General features: G+C 45.1%; 1 protein-coding gene across 1 annotated transcript in view; it reads right to left on the bottom strand.

The window, feature by feature from the left end:
• Nucleotides 1-3,199: 3,199 nt before the first annotated feature.
• The window catches only part of GCH1 (GTP cyclohydrolase 1), a 19,059-nt gene continuing 7,719 nt past the window's right edge, over nt 3,200-14,539 (bottom strand). Inside the window, exons 3-7 of the mRNA XM_010712131.2 lie at nt 12,478-12,587; nt 10,243-10,298; nt 7,441-7,472; nt 6,210-6,294; nt 3,200-5,334 (exon numbers count right to left, since the gene is read on the bottom strand). Coding sequence (XP_010710433.2) covers nt 5,208-5,334; nt 6,210-6,294; nt 7,441-7,472; nt 10,243-10,298; nt 12,478-12,587 — 410 coding nt within the window. The 3' untranslated portion in view covers nt 3,200-5,207. The remainder of the gene's footprint in view (nt 5,335-6,209; nt 6,295-7,440; nt 7,473-10,242; nt 10,299-12,477; nt 12,588-14,539) is intronic.

The raw sequence follows: 14,539 nt of genomic DNA, 5'->3' as shown, positions 1-14,539 counted from the left end.
ATCTCCACACTGGCAGCGTTTGCAGCCTTGTGAAGATAAGGCCGCCCTGCACACCCCAGCAAGGTGCCTGGGTGGATGCTTATGTCTGTTTGTATCAGCAGCCCCCATCTCTGTGCAGTTTGGGGGCAGGGTCCCGGTGGCATGTAGCAGGAGATGCCCACAGCTCTGCCCCTGCTCAGCTGGGAGCACATCGCCCAACTCAGCCACAGTTCCCACTTCTGTACAGAAAACACGGCTGTTTTTGAGGCCTGCAGCTCACGGAGATGGGGCTGGGCTCAGCAGAGGGAGCCACAGACTGTGCTGCTGCTGAGTCTGCTCCTCCCAGCCCTATTTCTGCATCTCAGGGTGTCAGTGTGTGACCAGGGCTGCAACAGCAGCCTGAGCATCACCAAGCTGAGGGGACAGGTTCTCCACGACCCGACTCGTTTTCCTTTATTGCAACAGCCTTTCCTGTCCTCCTTTCTTTCCTTCCTCCATCCCTGCCATCCCCGTGTGCTAACACCTTCCAGTGATGGGAAGGAGGACCCAGCCAGATGTGCACTGCCCTGGGCTGACCCCCCCCCGGCCTCTGAATTCAGGTCCCAATGGAAAGCATTAATACAGCTCTAAGCTGTAATCCTATGTGACTTGAAAAGCAAACGCATCCTACAAGTGTGTTATAAAGGTGACATCGATGGGGCAGATGTTTGGGCTGAAGTTTTTTTGCCTCCCAGTAATGAACTTATCCACAGACCTGCAATATTTATGACTAAAGGATGAACCCTGCCTCCTACACTCTGGCTTGCCCGAGCACCTTTAAAATAGTTTGGTGGATCATAGAAGCACAGAATGCTTTGGGTTGGAAGGGACTCTTAAAGACTATCAGGTCCCACTTCCTGCAATGCACAGGGACACCCACAGCTCCATCAGTGCTCACAGCTCATCTCCTGACCTCAGGTGTCTGCAAGGTTGGGGCACCACCACCTCTCTGGGCAGGCTGTGCAGTGCCTCACTGCCCTTATTTAAATGGACCCGTATAATCCAACCACTCCTATGACAGATCTTTAGCTTTTGCTCCACTGTTGCCATCAGATCAGTAATGCAAATGGAGCAGTAAAGCCTCCTCTGAAATATTCCAACATCAAAATCACAGCATAAAGCTGATCAAAAAAGCCCACCAAACCTTGATATCCTTGGGTTATTACAGCAAAATTTGTCTATGATGTTGTGCATGGTGATTTAACTGATGTCCCTGATGTTACCAGCATGGCCCAAAACTTATTAAAAAGAGCTTTAATGTTTCATATCCTCTCAACTACCAAACCGTGACCGCAGCTTTAAATACAACTGGAAGGCAGGCTTTGCAGCAAGGTTATTTCCAAGAGTTCAGCAGAAGGGTTTAGCCAAGGCTCAAAGGGCAGAGCTGACTGCAGTGTCTTTCCCAACACTGATAACCACATAGAGACAGCAGGGGCAGAAAGCAGAGGCCATGTAAATGAGCAATCCGAGCTCATTAAGCAACTAGGAGCTGCTGGAAGGTTGTGATGGCTACATAAAGCCACCAGGATCATTCAGTTTGGAAATGACCTCTAAGATCCCCATCCCCAACCCGTCCTCACTCCCATGTCCCTCAGTGCCACATTTCCATGTTCACTGAGCGCCTCCAGGGATGGTGACCCCACCACAGCTCTCTCCTCTGGGCTCTGAGCCGTAGACTTTCAAGCTATTTTTTTCACCTCAATGAAAACACTATTTCACATGATTACAAAACCAGGGAGGTTCCTTTCAAATCCCACACTGTTGGTTTTGTTTCTGTTTTGCTTTGTTTTCAAGGCAGGGAATAGAAAATCTCTTGCAGAGACATCTGCTTTGCCCAAAAGGCTGTTTCCCACCATAACCACCAGCTTCAACACACAACCACAACGAGAACAGAAACTCCACTTCACAACAAAGGCAATTCTTAAAAATGCTCCTGAGGCTTCCCATGAGAGCCATTCCCAAACAGGACAGGCCCCTCAGAAGGAACACACGAGGCTGGAGGGCCTTCCCATTCATCACTCCTCTGTTTGTGGCCACCACAAAGCTCACCCACCAAGCTGGCAGCACCCAGTAGATCCCCCATCGCCTGTAGCCCCAGCATTTCTGAGTGCCTTTTCCCACCCTCATCTGTTTTACCCTGTGCTTTGACACAGAGATGTAGATGAGAGATTCATAAAGTGATGGTGACTTCCTTAAAAGCATTTAATTCCTTCTTCTTCCTCCCATTTGCTCATCTAGGCTACCATCCCTTCCAGTGTCTTGGTTCTGCAAGTCTTTTTTATTATTTTCAAGGATTCATCTCTGAATTTCGGAGGTAGCTGCATCCCGTGAGGACACCAGAGCCAGTTCCTTTAACTCAGCCTTCCCACCCTGCAGGAGCAGCTGCTGGCACCAGCTGAGCTCACTGCTTACGTGGTACACGCTGGGCTGACTCAGTCAAGATAAAGCACAAGACTTCATCCTCAAGGTTTGATCACGCCTGCATCTTTTCTGCTGTTAGGATATATTCATTTGGGCAAATTGAACACAGGAGCATTTAAATTCTCATCCCTGCTGGCTCTTGCTCATTTCACAGAGGCACAGCCCTGGCTATGGGGCAGCAGAACTCACTACTGATCCTCCCCATCAGATCATAGAATGGCTTGGGTTGAAAAGGACCACAATGATCATCTAGTTTCAACCCCGAGATGCTCGGATCCAGCTGGGAGAGTCAAGGACAGAGGCCCTGGTCTATGGAGAGACCTCCAATGATGCCTTCAACAGGGCTTCAGTCCTCAAAAGGACTCTATGCCCACATGAACCCCAGTGCACACAACATCCTCCAGAGCAGCCACTGCCTCCCCTCTTCGTGTTGCTGAATTCTCTGATACTGAAGACCAGAATGAGGGAGGTTGCACCAACCTTGAAGGAAGATGATTTTGGGTTTTTTTGTGTTGGTTTTTTTTTTTTTCTGTTGCTCTGTCAACAAACAAACTGCTGCTTCAGAAGAGAAACTGAACATCATCATTACAAGGCTGGAGCATTTGCAAGCACTGAAACTACAGGGAAATATTGGTGGTAGGTGGACAGTTGGACTGGATGATCTTGGGAGGTCTTTCCAACCTTGGTGATGATTCTATGCCACCACCACCCACCTCATCCTGTGATGCCATCACCTGCCAGTCACCAAGGATGCTACCACTCCAAAGGATAATACTGTGCTTTAATGTTTTTGAAACAATGGATGTTTTTGAGACAATGGACACTGATGAGGTACAACAGCAGGCTGTACGTACTGTATACATAAACACACTGGTTGTCATTAAAGCTGATGTATTTGACATGTTCCAAAAAAAGTGCACCAGTCTTACAACAAATAGGGGAACAAAATCCAAGGCCACAAGTATAGAGGTATGTTTTAAAGACTACAGGTCACATGGAAATAAAAAACAGCAGTGGTGAAATACGAACTTTATCCTGAATAGAGATAAGTGGTTAAAACACAACCATTTCACTACCTCAGGAGTAAGATCGTGTTTTACAAAGCCTTAACTTCAAACAACTAAAGCAAGCAGAGAGAAACAAATATGTTTTTGTGCACCTCTTTGGTCCCCAAGTTCTCCTTCCAACCTAAAAAGGAGAGAGTTTTACATTGAACTTCAAGCAAGAAAGACTTAAGGCTTTTCATCTGGATGTGTGAAACCAACGCTGAACTTGAGAGAGGCAGGATCTGCTGTCAATAAGGAGAACTAAAGCCATAGAATTAGTGTATTTTGTAAGTGTCCATGATAGCAGACAGTTCTGTAGCACCTAACTCAACAGGTCTAGCTTGCCAACCAGGAACTACGATTCAGGTTAGCTGAGTATCTTGGGATTCATATTCAGCAAAGCCAGGGTGACTACGGGGACCTGCACTGCAGGCATCCCACACCACAGCTGGCATTGTCCTTGTTTTGTCTCCTGTCCTTAGTTTGAGGAGGGTGGTTTTCATTTGCACATCATGTTTTCCCAATTAAGAGTTACATAACTCCCATTAAAATCGTAACGGAGTATAAGAAGTTCAGCCCAGTTCAGCTGCCTGAAACTTTTTATACCAGTGCTGCCACATACAGAGGTTGCCACATAGACAGAAAACTGCAGTTTAATTCATTTTGACGCCCCTGGAAATGCTTTTCTCAATTGCTCTTATGAAATAAGCTGTAATTTCAGGTTGCTTTGCCCCGGAATGAACTGCCATCAGGCAGAAACACAACGTGCTCTGCTCAGGATTTCAGTGCTCACCTTTGGTCCAACGTTCATGATGCAAACCTTGGAATGCTTGAAGAGAAATCCTCATTTTGAGATCAAACCAGATCTAGCTTCTCAGTCTAACTGGTGGAAATCCAAGGGGGAAAACTTAAAGGCAGGAAAAAATACCTCTTTGGATATCTTAGCTCTTTGCAGACAAATTCTGGGTCTTCCTCCCAAAACCCCATTAGAGTTTGCTTAAAAATAGTACGAAACTGACAGTTAAAGTGGTGAGACATCCTGAGGCACAGAGAGAAAGGTGCATAAAACCCTTTATATATTGAGATAAAATTGCGTTCCAAATCATTTAGAAGTGAATTCCCTGCATGTTAAAAGGTTAGGAAAAATGTGTTTTAAATTCTCAAGTACGACAAACAGAGTTAATACTAGCAAGAATATAAAACACCACCAGAGGTAACATCTCAAAGAGGTATAGCAGACATATCCAGACACTGAAAAAGCCACTGCAGGACTTGTAATAATGACCCAGAGACAATTCAGAACCATCCTTCTCACCAAAGTTACAGTACTGGCAGCATGTAAGTGGTCCTACAAGGATCCACAGCCGTTTGCTTCCTGTGCTGCACCACGTTTATCCCACTAACATTATTATTTCATAAATATCCATTTCATTCCCAAAGCACACTTTCCCCCTCACAGCAGTATACTCTGCATGGTGTCAAGAACCACATTCAACCCCCTACTCGTAGCCTGTAGTTCTGCAATATCAGCACAATTGGAGATCCAGGAGCAGCCAACCTCATCATTACATTTTTCATTTGCCATCACAAGTCTTTTACTGAACAAAGACTATGACAACAACTCACGACGATTTAATTTAAGAGTGTGACGTAGGAACAAGTAAGAACAGACGGCGACACTGGACAGAACAACCTCCAGAGTGCATTTAGAGAATAACAGTTTCAGCTCCTGATGAGTGTCAAGAACTCTTCACGGGTCTTTGGGTCTTCCCGGAATACCCCCAACATTGTGCTGGTTACAGTTTTACTGTTCATTTTCTGTACCCCACGCATTACCATACACATATGCCTAGGAGAAAGGAGAGGAAGTCAGTAAATGAGATGTACTATGAAGAAATAAGAAGTGCCATGAAGACAAGTGTTTCTTACAGGGTCGCATTAAACTCTGTGGAAAAATAAAACCAAAACAAAACTTCCACATCTAGAAAGGGAGTCAACTCTTTGAAAAGGTAGATAATAGCAGGACAAGGGGAAAGGGTTTGAAGTTGAGGGAGGGAAGATTGAGGTTGGATGTGAGGGGGAAGTTGTTTGCTGTGAGAGTGGTGAGGTGCTGGAACAGCTGCCCAGAGAGGCTGTGGATGCCCCGTCCATCCCTGGAGGTGTTCAAGGCCAGGTTGGATGGGGCCCTGGGCAGCCTGGGCTGCTCTGAAATGTGGAGGTTGGTGGCCCTGCCTGTGGTGGGGGGTTGGAGCTTCGTGATCCTTGAGGTCCCTTCCAACTCTGGCCATTCTGTGATTCCACGAATGGCAAACTGTTAGAAGGGCCAATGGACATCAGCTGTCCTCTGGGACAAAGAAAGTCAAGCTCTCAGCTTCTGAGTGCTTTCTTCTCTCTGTAGATCCTAGGAAAATCCCACCTTTCCAATGTGATCATCACAAGAACATGCTTGTTGCTAGACTCAAGCTCTGCTGCACTTGGGGATCCTGTGCAAATGGGACAGCTGACCCAGTTGTCATATTTCTGCAATGGTTAAGGCAAGCCCACACTTCAAACAGCTCCAACCCCCTGCACTGAATGGCAAAGATCAGTCCTGCCTACCTCCTCTCTGCCTCAGGTAAGTGTCAGACAGCTTAGAAGAGTAGAGGCAACACACAGCAGCTCTGCAGCACACAACTGTTCACACCCAGCCCATACACTGCTGCAGAGCAGCTCGGGGTAACTCACGTAGCTTCGATCACCACTCCAACTCCAGCAGGCTGTAAGGCTTCTGTGATGGCTATTGCAATTTGTTTGGTAAGGCGTTCCTGGACTGAAAGGACAACAGGGAGTTCAAGAACCACTCTTAAAAATGACAAGCTTAAATGCATCATCATTCCCTGCAAGCATCCTCACTTCTAAGCATGCCTGTCCCTTCTGCCCAAGGAGGCTGTGGATGCCCCATCCCTGCAGGCATTCAAGGCCAGGCTGGATGTGGCTCTGGGCAGCCTGGGCTGCTGGTTGGTGACCTGCACACAGCAGGGGGTTGGAACTGGATGAGCACTGTGCTCCTTTGCAACCCAGGCCATTCTAGGATTCGAGAATTCTGCTCCTTGTCCCTAGCCCAAGCCCTGCTCTCTCCAAATGAATTTTATTAATACCAAACCCTAGCTTATATTTTGTACCTTGGAATAAATATTTTATTTCCTTGTTTATACTGGGAGTCATTTTCCATTACGTGCAGGAGTTTGTATTACTGTGACTTGCAGTTATGGTAATTATACAGTTAGATTTTCTTGCTTTCCTCTGTTCTTCTATTTACTTTTTCACATATTTACTCACTGACTTTACTGCTACACTATCCACTCCCTACACTCACAGTTTCCCTTTACTTTAAGAAAAGGATATAGAGTTTTAAAAAAAAATTAAGGAGCAAATTAAGGGAGGCTATTGTCCTCCAAAGCTTTACTTCCTGCAGCTATTCACCAGTTTGACACCTAACGGCCACTAAGACTTCTGTTGCCACAAACAGGCCAAATTCAACCACAGGACAGTGAGAGCAGACTGAACCTGATCCAAAGCCTTGGAGCAGCTCTGTAGTTTCCTCTGCTTCTGCAGAGCAGCAAACTTCCTTAATACAGCAGCTCTCAGTTCATCTCTTCAGACAACACTCCTTGAAGGCATGCCCAATTATCTGGAGGAGAGCACACCTCCAGCAGCATCCGGCAGCTCCAGTTATCCCTTGCAGCTGTATCTTACATTTATCCCACGAATCAGTTCCTGCCTACATTCATTTTCATAGGCACATTTTACCCCTCAGGGGAAATGCAGAGGCTAAGTAAGGAGACAGATGAGAAACACCTCTTCAAGAACGCATTGTTTTTTCTTCACTCTCTAAAATCTGAACAGCTGTAGCCCACCTATAATTACACCAAGCGAAGGGCTGCACAAGCAATAAAAAGAAGATCCAGTTGTTTACCTTGTAGTCTTCTACTGTATATCTCCACAATCCTAGAAGAGAAAAAGACAATTTGTTTTAGTTATTCCTTCCCGAATATTGTCTGATCTTCACAATTAACTTTCCACTACCAACAGATCACTCAATTGATCAAAGTTCTTCCTGGAAATCCATCCAGCAATGCTTCTGCTCAGCCCCTGGTTGGCATGGCTCAGTGAATTCCCTTACCACATTGCTGGTTCTAGTGGCAGGTACCCCTTGTCTGCTCCCCCACCATTTTAGGGGCAAACCTATCACTTCTCCTTAGAGCTTCTTCGCTTTGGTTGTTACTTTTGAAGCATTTGTTCTACCACCCACCTGGATCACACACTTGCAATGAATCCACAGCCAAAGACTCCCTGAAAGCTAATCCTTGAGTTAACAGACTGCCTACCAAATGCTGTTTTAAGGATGTTTGGATACTGAGATTCCCAGAAGGCTACTGGCCTTAAGCAGAAGATGTTCTAGATTCCTACATTTAACTAAGAGCTGTGGGAAAATAACTGTTTTTATTAGACGTGGAGGTTGGTGGCCCTGCCTGCAGCAGAGGAGTTGGAGCTTGATGATCCTTGAGGTCCCTTCCGAAACAAGCCATCATATGATTCTATGATAAAACAGATACTCTCTACCCATCCTTCACATTTCAGTGCAGGGTTCACCTTGGTGCTCATCTCTAATAGGGTTTCACAAATGCAAGCCATCTGCAAAGCAATTCGAGTGATGGTTTGATCATCTATCAACACAGTGCTGACACCCACATATTTCAAGGAAAAAAGTCCATGGCTGCTCTGTGACTCAGCGAGTTATTCATGCAGTCCTTATGCATGCAGACCAAATGCTTAATTACACGTCAAGTGGCCATGTTAAAAGTTGCTCCAGAAAGATTCAATACCCATCTGGTCAGAGCAGACAAAAACCAGACCCTGCCTGAGGCATCACTTACAAGAAACATTTCTGACAATGAGCCTTGCCTGCTGCTTTGGAGAGGGAATTATATGCAGAAAGTCCCCTCCAGAAATGAAATGGTCGTGTTATAGCTATTCTGAACAAAGCAACATAATATTTAGATATTTAGAAACGCAGTCCTTGGGGTTTGTTTTGTGTGTGAGAAGTCCTATAAGCATGTCTGCGTGAAAACAGAGGTGGTGTTATCAAACCTGAGCTTAAAATCCAAGGAAAAGTGTTTGTCTGCTGAATGCAGGTCATCCCGACGGCAGGAACACACCACATTAGACTAATCCTATTATGAAAGATTAGGTCTCCAGTACCAACAGCCTCACAAATCTTTGTGTGAACACTGGTTGCATTATATAGGGCGAGAAAGGGAAGCACTATTTGGCCTACAGATCTCCTCATGGCGAGTACAGAAAAGCAAGCAAGGATAGAGAAGATTTGGTTATACAAGAATCTAATCTTTTCATTATTGTAGGATATGGAAGTTTTACCCTCACTTGAAAGAGAAAAAAAGGGCAATATTTAATCTTCAGAGAACAGTGCAGAAAGACAGCACACATCCAAACATATTTCAAACTGAGAATAAATAGTGGGAAAACTGGACTCTTCTAGCACCATGTTGCCACTTGCATTAAGGACCATTTGAGACAGTTTTAAACCAGCAAATTCAGAGGCAATTGGAATCGCATCCTACAATATCAGGAGGCAGCTAAGTGCAGGCATAGTAAATGTCTACCACGAAAATTCGAGTGTTTAACTGTGTCAGTCTCTGATCAGAGCAAATTCCACTCCTGCAAGCGCTGCTAGAAGATGTGAAGCTGGTTGCCCTGTAATACGAGGTTCAAAACGTGACCTCCCAGGGCCCTTCTGCTTCCAGCCCAAACTCACTGCTGTGCAAGCAGAGCACAGAACAGAGATGGCTGATTTTAAAGCACTTCAGTGTCACGCACCACACATCTCTTACCCACTAAGAAAACTCACAGGCATGCAGAATTACTAGGCTAATTCTCCTTAGTGTGATTGGAACTACAGAAAGATTAACAGATGTATCAGGAAAGTATAAGTGTGCCCTACGTGGTTTTTCTGGACTACAGCCAGTGTTTTCAGGTTCATTTGCTGCAAGACATCCTTCCACTCAGGTGCCCAATCATCTGCCCAGGTGAGGGATCTACCATCCCCATGAAATTGTCACCTTATAACACACCTCAGCAACAGCTGATCCAAGGGCACTTGCCAAGGAAAATAATATTTTACATAACAAGTGGATTTCTCAAGCATATCTTAATTGCTTTCTTTCTAAAGCGGAGCCTTAGCAAAAAAGTCTACCCCATGACTTTCTCAGCAAGCCTTAGGAGAAAGAAAGAAATGTCAGATTTATCAGATGAAAGCTTTGGATTCAGATCCAGATGGTGCGTTCATTTGCACGTTGAGATCCCTGCTCTTATCAGTCCATATACACGCAGATCTTTAGCTGCTAGAGATCCCCACCGTGCAGGCTGATCTGCCTTAGGACACAGCCAAGACTCTCCACTTGTTCTTGCTTCTGGGTTCTCTTTCAACACCAATGTTTTGGACGGATGGACATACAGAAGTGTTACGGCTCTATTCCAATCAACTGTGATATTAATTAACACAGAGCTCTTAGACTCATCTGTCCTCTCCACACACACACACACAAATGTGTAATGCTGAGGATTGGTCTAAATCCAAATCCAGGACACAAAGTGTGCTGAGCTTCAGAGGGGGACAAGATTAGCAGGATTAACACAGTTAGCACAGCGTGGAATCCTTTTTACAAATTAGCATCACTTTCATTACATCAACACTTACCTAGCGAGCTTGCTGAGGCCAAGTACTTGTTTGTTAGGAAGATAGCCAATATGTACCTAGACAGAGGAGAACAAGCCATTAGCAGAATGAAAACCAAACGTGTATGAAACTCATGCATAGAGAGTGAGATGTGCATATGTCCCAGTAGTGTGAACAGCCCAGAAATCTTAGCATGTGAGAGGAACAAGCCTGAAAAATTAACTGTGTGGAGCTATCAAAGGCTGTAATGCCTCGTGAGGTCAGCGTCCTGGTGCAGGATAAGTTGAGTGTTGTGAGGCAGGAGAGGAAAATCACAGTTCTCCAAGAGTCACGGCTTATGTTCCAAGTCTCAGGAATGCCACAGAGTACTGCTGCCTTTAGGCACAAAAAGCAGTACTTATTACTACTCAGCGTAGCACTGTCCATCTGACATAGCCATGCTTTTCTTTCAAGTCCTAAAGTGGATAAAGGGAGGGAGAAGGACTGTAATTCCAGTAAAGGATCTGATGGCAAGAAGTACTTTGCCACCAAAACCAGGCTGCACTTACTGCTGTTTCTCTGCTATTACTGCTTTAATGCCAACTCACGTGCTACCAGTAGTACCATAGACCACTGTATGAATCAGCCAGCTTCTGTCCTGCTTGACCACGGACTGACTGAACACTCATCAGGAACATGTAACTGCACTGGGCTGAAATGAGTTATGGAGTAGAAAAGTGCTCAGATCCGAAGGGAGAAGGAATGGCATTCAGCCTCCTGTTAGAAGGCTGCTGAAATCAAGTGGGCTTACACTAGTAACAGATTACAAACCAGCACCTATGTCACTGTATCAGAGACTTGAAAAATTAGCCAAGATAAGGTAGGGGAGTATTAGTGTAGGATTCTGCCTTAGTGCTTTGCCTGGAGGCCCCACCTCAGAGTCCTGTTTTGCTGTACCTGCAGGTAGAGGTATCACAGCACACCTAATTACCTGGCTAACTCGCTCATTCCTATCACTTCTGTTGGGTAATCAACCCACTGACACCTGAAAAGACACGAAACATTTCAGATAAAGTAAGAGACATAGAAATAAATGCTGAATCTTGTTCCCCTCAGAGTGATTTGTGTGTGTGTGTGTGTGTGTGTGTGAATTTCTGGATTTTATTCAACATAGAGCTGCAAATACAAGATCTGCTGATGGGTATTTGCAGCCTGTTTGATGGACCCAGCAGGAGAATGGTTAGGCTGAGAACATTTAGAGGTGTACCCAGGCATTTAGCAGGCCAGTATATGAGCAGGACCGACTCAGTGCTTGTGAGATTTCTCCAAAGCACTCAGGCTAAACTGCTAGATGTAAAAAGAATGCAGGTATTGCCACAGAAGTAATGAAATGAACACACACAGACTGAGTAACCAAGAATAACAGGCGAAATATAAAGCTTTCACAGAAACAGAAGTTATTTTGTTCTCTGGTAGAAAATGCTAACAGTAAGAGAAGAAAGCAGAGGAAAATGAGTTGACTCAATAAACAGTTGGTTTCTGTCTGGTGTTTCATTTTTGGGGGACAGTTTACTTGGAACATTTTGTGGTACTGATCAAATTTTACAGATTACAACAGCACTTGCTCCTCTGTCCCGGGAGCACTCAATGGAGAACAGATGGATCAGAAGGTCCACCCTTCTGTGCTCTTACAAGAGTGAAGAGGCTGAGGTTTTCAGAATTACCAACACTGAACTACTCAAGTTCACAGACGTTGTTTTTGTTGGTGGTGGGGATCCGGGGGCAGCATTAAGTTGTTGGTACCACCATCTGAAACACCAGCTCTGTTCATGGGAGTCCCGAGCCACGCAGCCTCCTGCTAGCCCATTTAATAGAGGGCTGCTAATCAGAAGTTTGTTCCATTCACAGAGGCACTGGATAGCTCTGAGCCAGCAACTAAATCCGTGACGGAGGCAGCGTGCAGGGTGAGCTGGTTTAATATCAAGATGTCTGCCCTCGAGGCTTGCTGCTGCTTCACAAAGAAGAGCTTTAATGTGAAATGTCAGAAACCATTAGATTAGTTAGACTAGGAAAGGTTGAGCATAGAGCTTTAAATCCAAATAAAACTCACATTAAGGAGGTCTTTCTTATTTGTTTTCTCTGGAGATTAACTTTTAGAATCATAGCCGTAAGCAGTAAATACTTACAGCTTTAAAAGCTTTGTAGTTATAGCTACAAAGTCTTTTACATGTGTCTTTTATCATGTATTCCCACGTTTGTTTGACGAGGAAGAGTTACCTTTCCAACAAATGGAACGAGGTGATGCTCACACAATGAGAACATGTCTATGTCCTTCACAATTACCATCTCATCGTGGTCTTCGTCAAAGATGGCATCGTTCAGAACATCTGAAATTAAACATTTGCATTAAGAGAAATACATGCACGAGCATGGAAGGTTCTTCCAGCCAGTATCTCAGCAGATTTGTGGCTCAAAAGTATAGATTTTAGGGCTAAGCTATGGGAAGCAAGGAGTAGCATCACTAGCACACTTTGGTTTGGATACAATCGCAGCTACATGTACACTGTGTCAAAAGTCAGTCTACAGTGTTCTATTTGAATAACAGTTTGTGCCCAGGTTAGAACAAATCCAGCCTTTGTGTAACTTCTAGCATCTAATATCAATTAAAACTACAGCTCATCAAGCCAGCAACGAGGAGCAGAGCACACCTCTACATGGGCTTCCATTGTGCTTGCACATACCACAAGCAAAGCTGAGCCTCAGGTTTGAGAAAAGCTATGGCATCACAGTGATTTCTGCAGCTCCAACACCAGCATTGCTATCCTCCAGTCCACGTCCAAACGATAGCTTTGCATCTCACCCTGAAGCACACCAGGCAGCAGCTGTTCAGGCATATGCAGCAGTCAGAAAGATCTGTAGCCAAAGATCAGGGGGATATTTGCTGTTCTGCACTGAGAGCATGCAGTTGTATACCCCATCTGAATTCTGCATCTCATGTTTAATGGAGAATTAATATGGAGAAACCCACGAAGAGGAAGAGCTGGCTCAGTAAGGAAAGGAACATGTAGCATGAGACTTTGCTAGTCCCAGAGCTCAGCACAACAGATCCTCAGTTGGTTTTCCAGATTTAGCAGCCCCCCAGTGTTAAAGTCCCCCAGAATCCTTCAGTTCAGGTTACAGCAGATTACTGTGGTCTCCACAAAGAAAGGCTACAGTAAGCCAGACCGTGTTTGGAGAGGTTCAAAGTAGAACAGCCCCAAGGTAAGGGAGCCTTTTAGGAGACAAGAGACAACAGCCATATAGAAGAGAAAACAGAGAGAAAAACGGAGCGAGGGAAGGGACAGAAGGGCTGACAATCAGCACAAGGAGCTCTGCAAAGAAGTTAGCTTGAAGCCACACACACTTGGAGTCATTTCCAAGAACCAGAGTAAGACCCACTATGGCAGTAAGGGAACAAGGAGTCACTCTGTTTGGCTCTATGCCTTTATGCCTTCCCCTGACATGCACACACACCTAATGGCCACCATCTGTTGTCGATACGTATCATCATCACGGAGCATTTTAATTTCCTGCTTGCTATCAGCACTACACAGGTAACCCTGGAAACTGTGCGCAAGATGTTCTGCCTGCTATGCACGTCCTTCCCAAGAAGGGCTGGAGACCTGCAGAACAGCAGGGCTGAAGCCCAGAAGGTTTCTGAGCAGGGACAGAGGGCACGAAAAGAGGCCAGGAAAAATTTTCATAAAGGCACGTGATTTCGTGCATCAAATTTTACTGCCCAGTTTACACCAGACACTGTTGGAAAGGTTTTTGATTACGTGGGAAGCATCATGCTGTTGTATTACTATGAATGCAGCCAGAAAGAGACAGAATTTGGAAGAGAGCAGGCTTGGAGGACAATAAAGAGAAGCCAGAGCAGTAATGCAGGCTCTCAGCACTCACCCCGCGCTCCACAGATGTGCCATTTCCACAGCAAAAAGGCAAACAGTGGTTTCACAAAACCTGCTGCTATGCCCAGCACTGATAAAACAAAATCCAAACAGATCCCAGAAGCATCTCCAGAGCAACTGGTGCTGTTATTAGACCACCAGCTTGGCTCACACCAGCACTGCCAGCAGCGCATCGGGGCCTGATGTTAGATATGGATTTACGTCAGCACAGTTGTGGAGCAGAATGTTCAGGACAATCAGAAATGTTCACGTCCTCGTTAAGAGCCACCATAATGTGCGACAGCGTTGTGTCACACAGCAGAAGGTAATTTGACATGGAAAAGTCTGGTATTAATATACACACACATAAATGTATGCACATACAAACTCATTGATGATATATATATATA

This window comes from Meleagris gallopavo, chromosome 5 (genome assembly GCF_000146605.3).
Source record: "Meleagris gallopavo isolate NT-WF06-2002-E0010 breed Aviagen turkey brand Nicholas breeding stock chromosome 5, Turkey_5.1, whole genome shotgun sequence".
Classification (NCBI taxonomy): Eukaryota; Metazoa; Chordata; class Aves; order Galliformes; family Phasianidae; genus Meleagris; species Meleagris gallopavo.
Note: the sequence above shows the minus strand (reverse complement) of the source record. Positions and strands in the feature narration are given on the sequence as shown.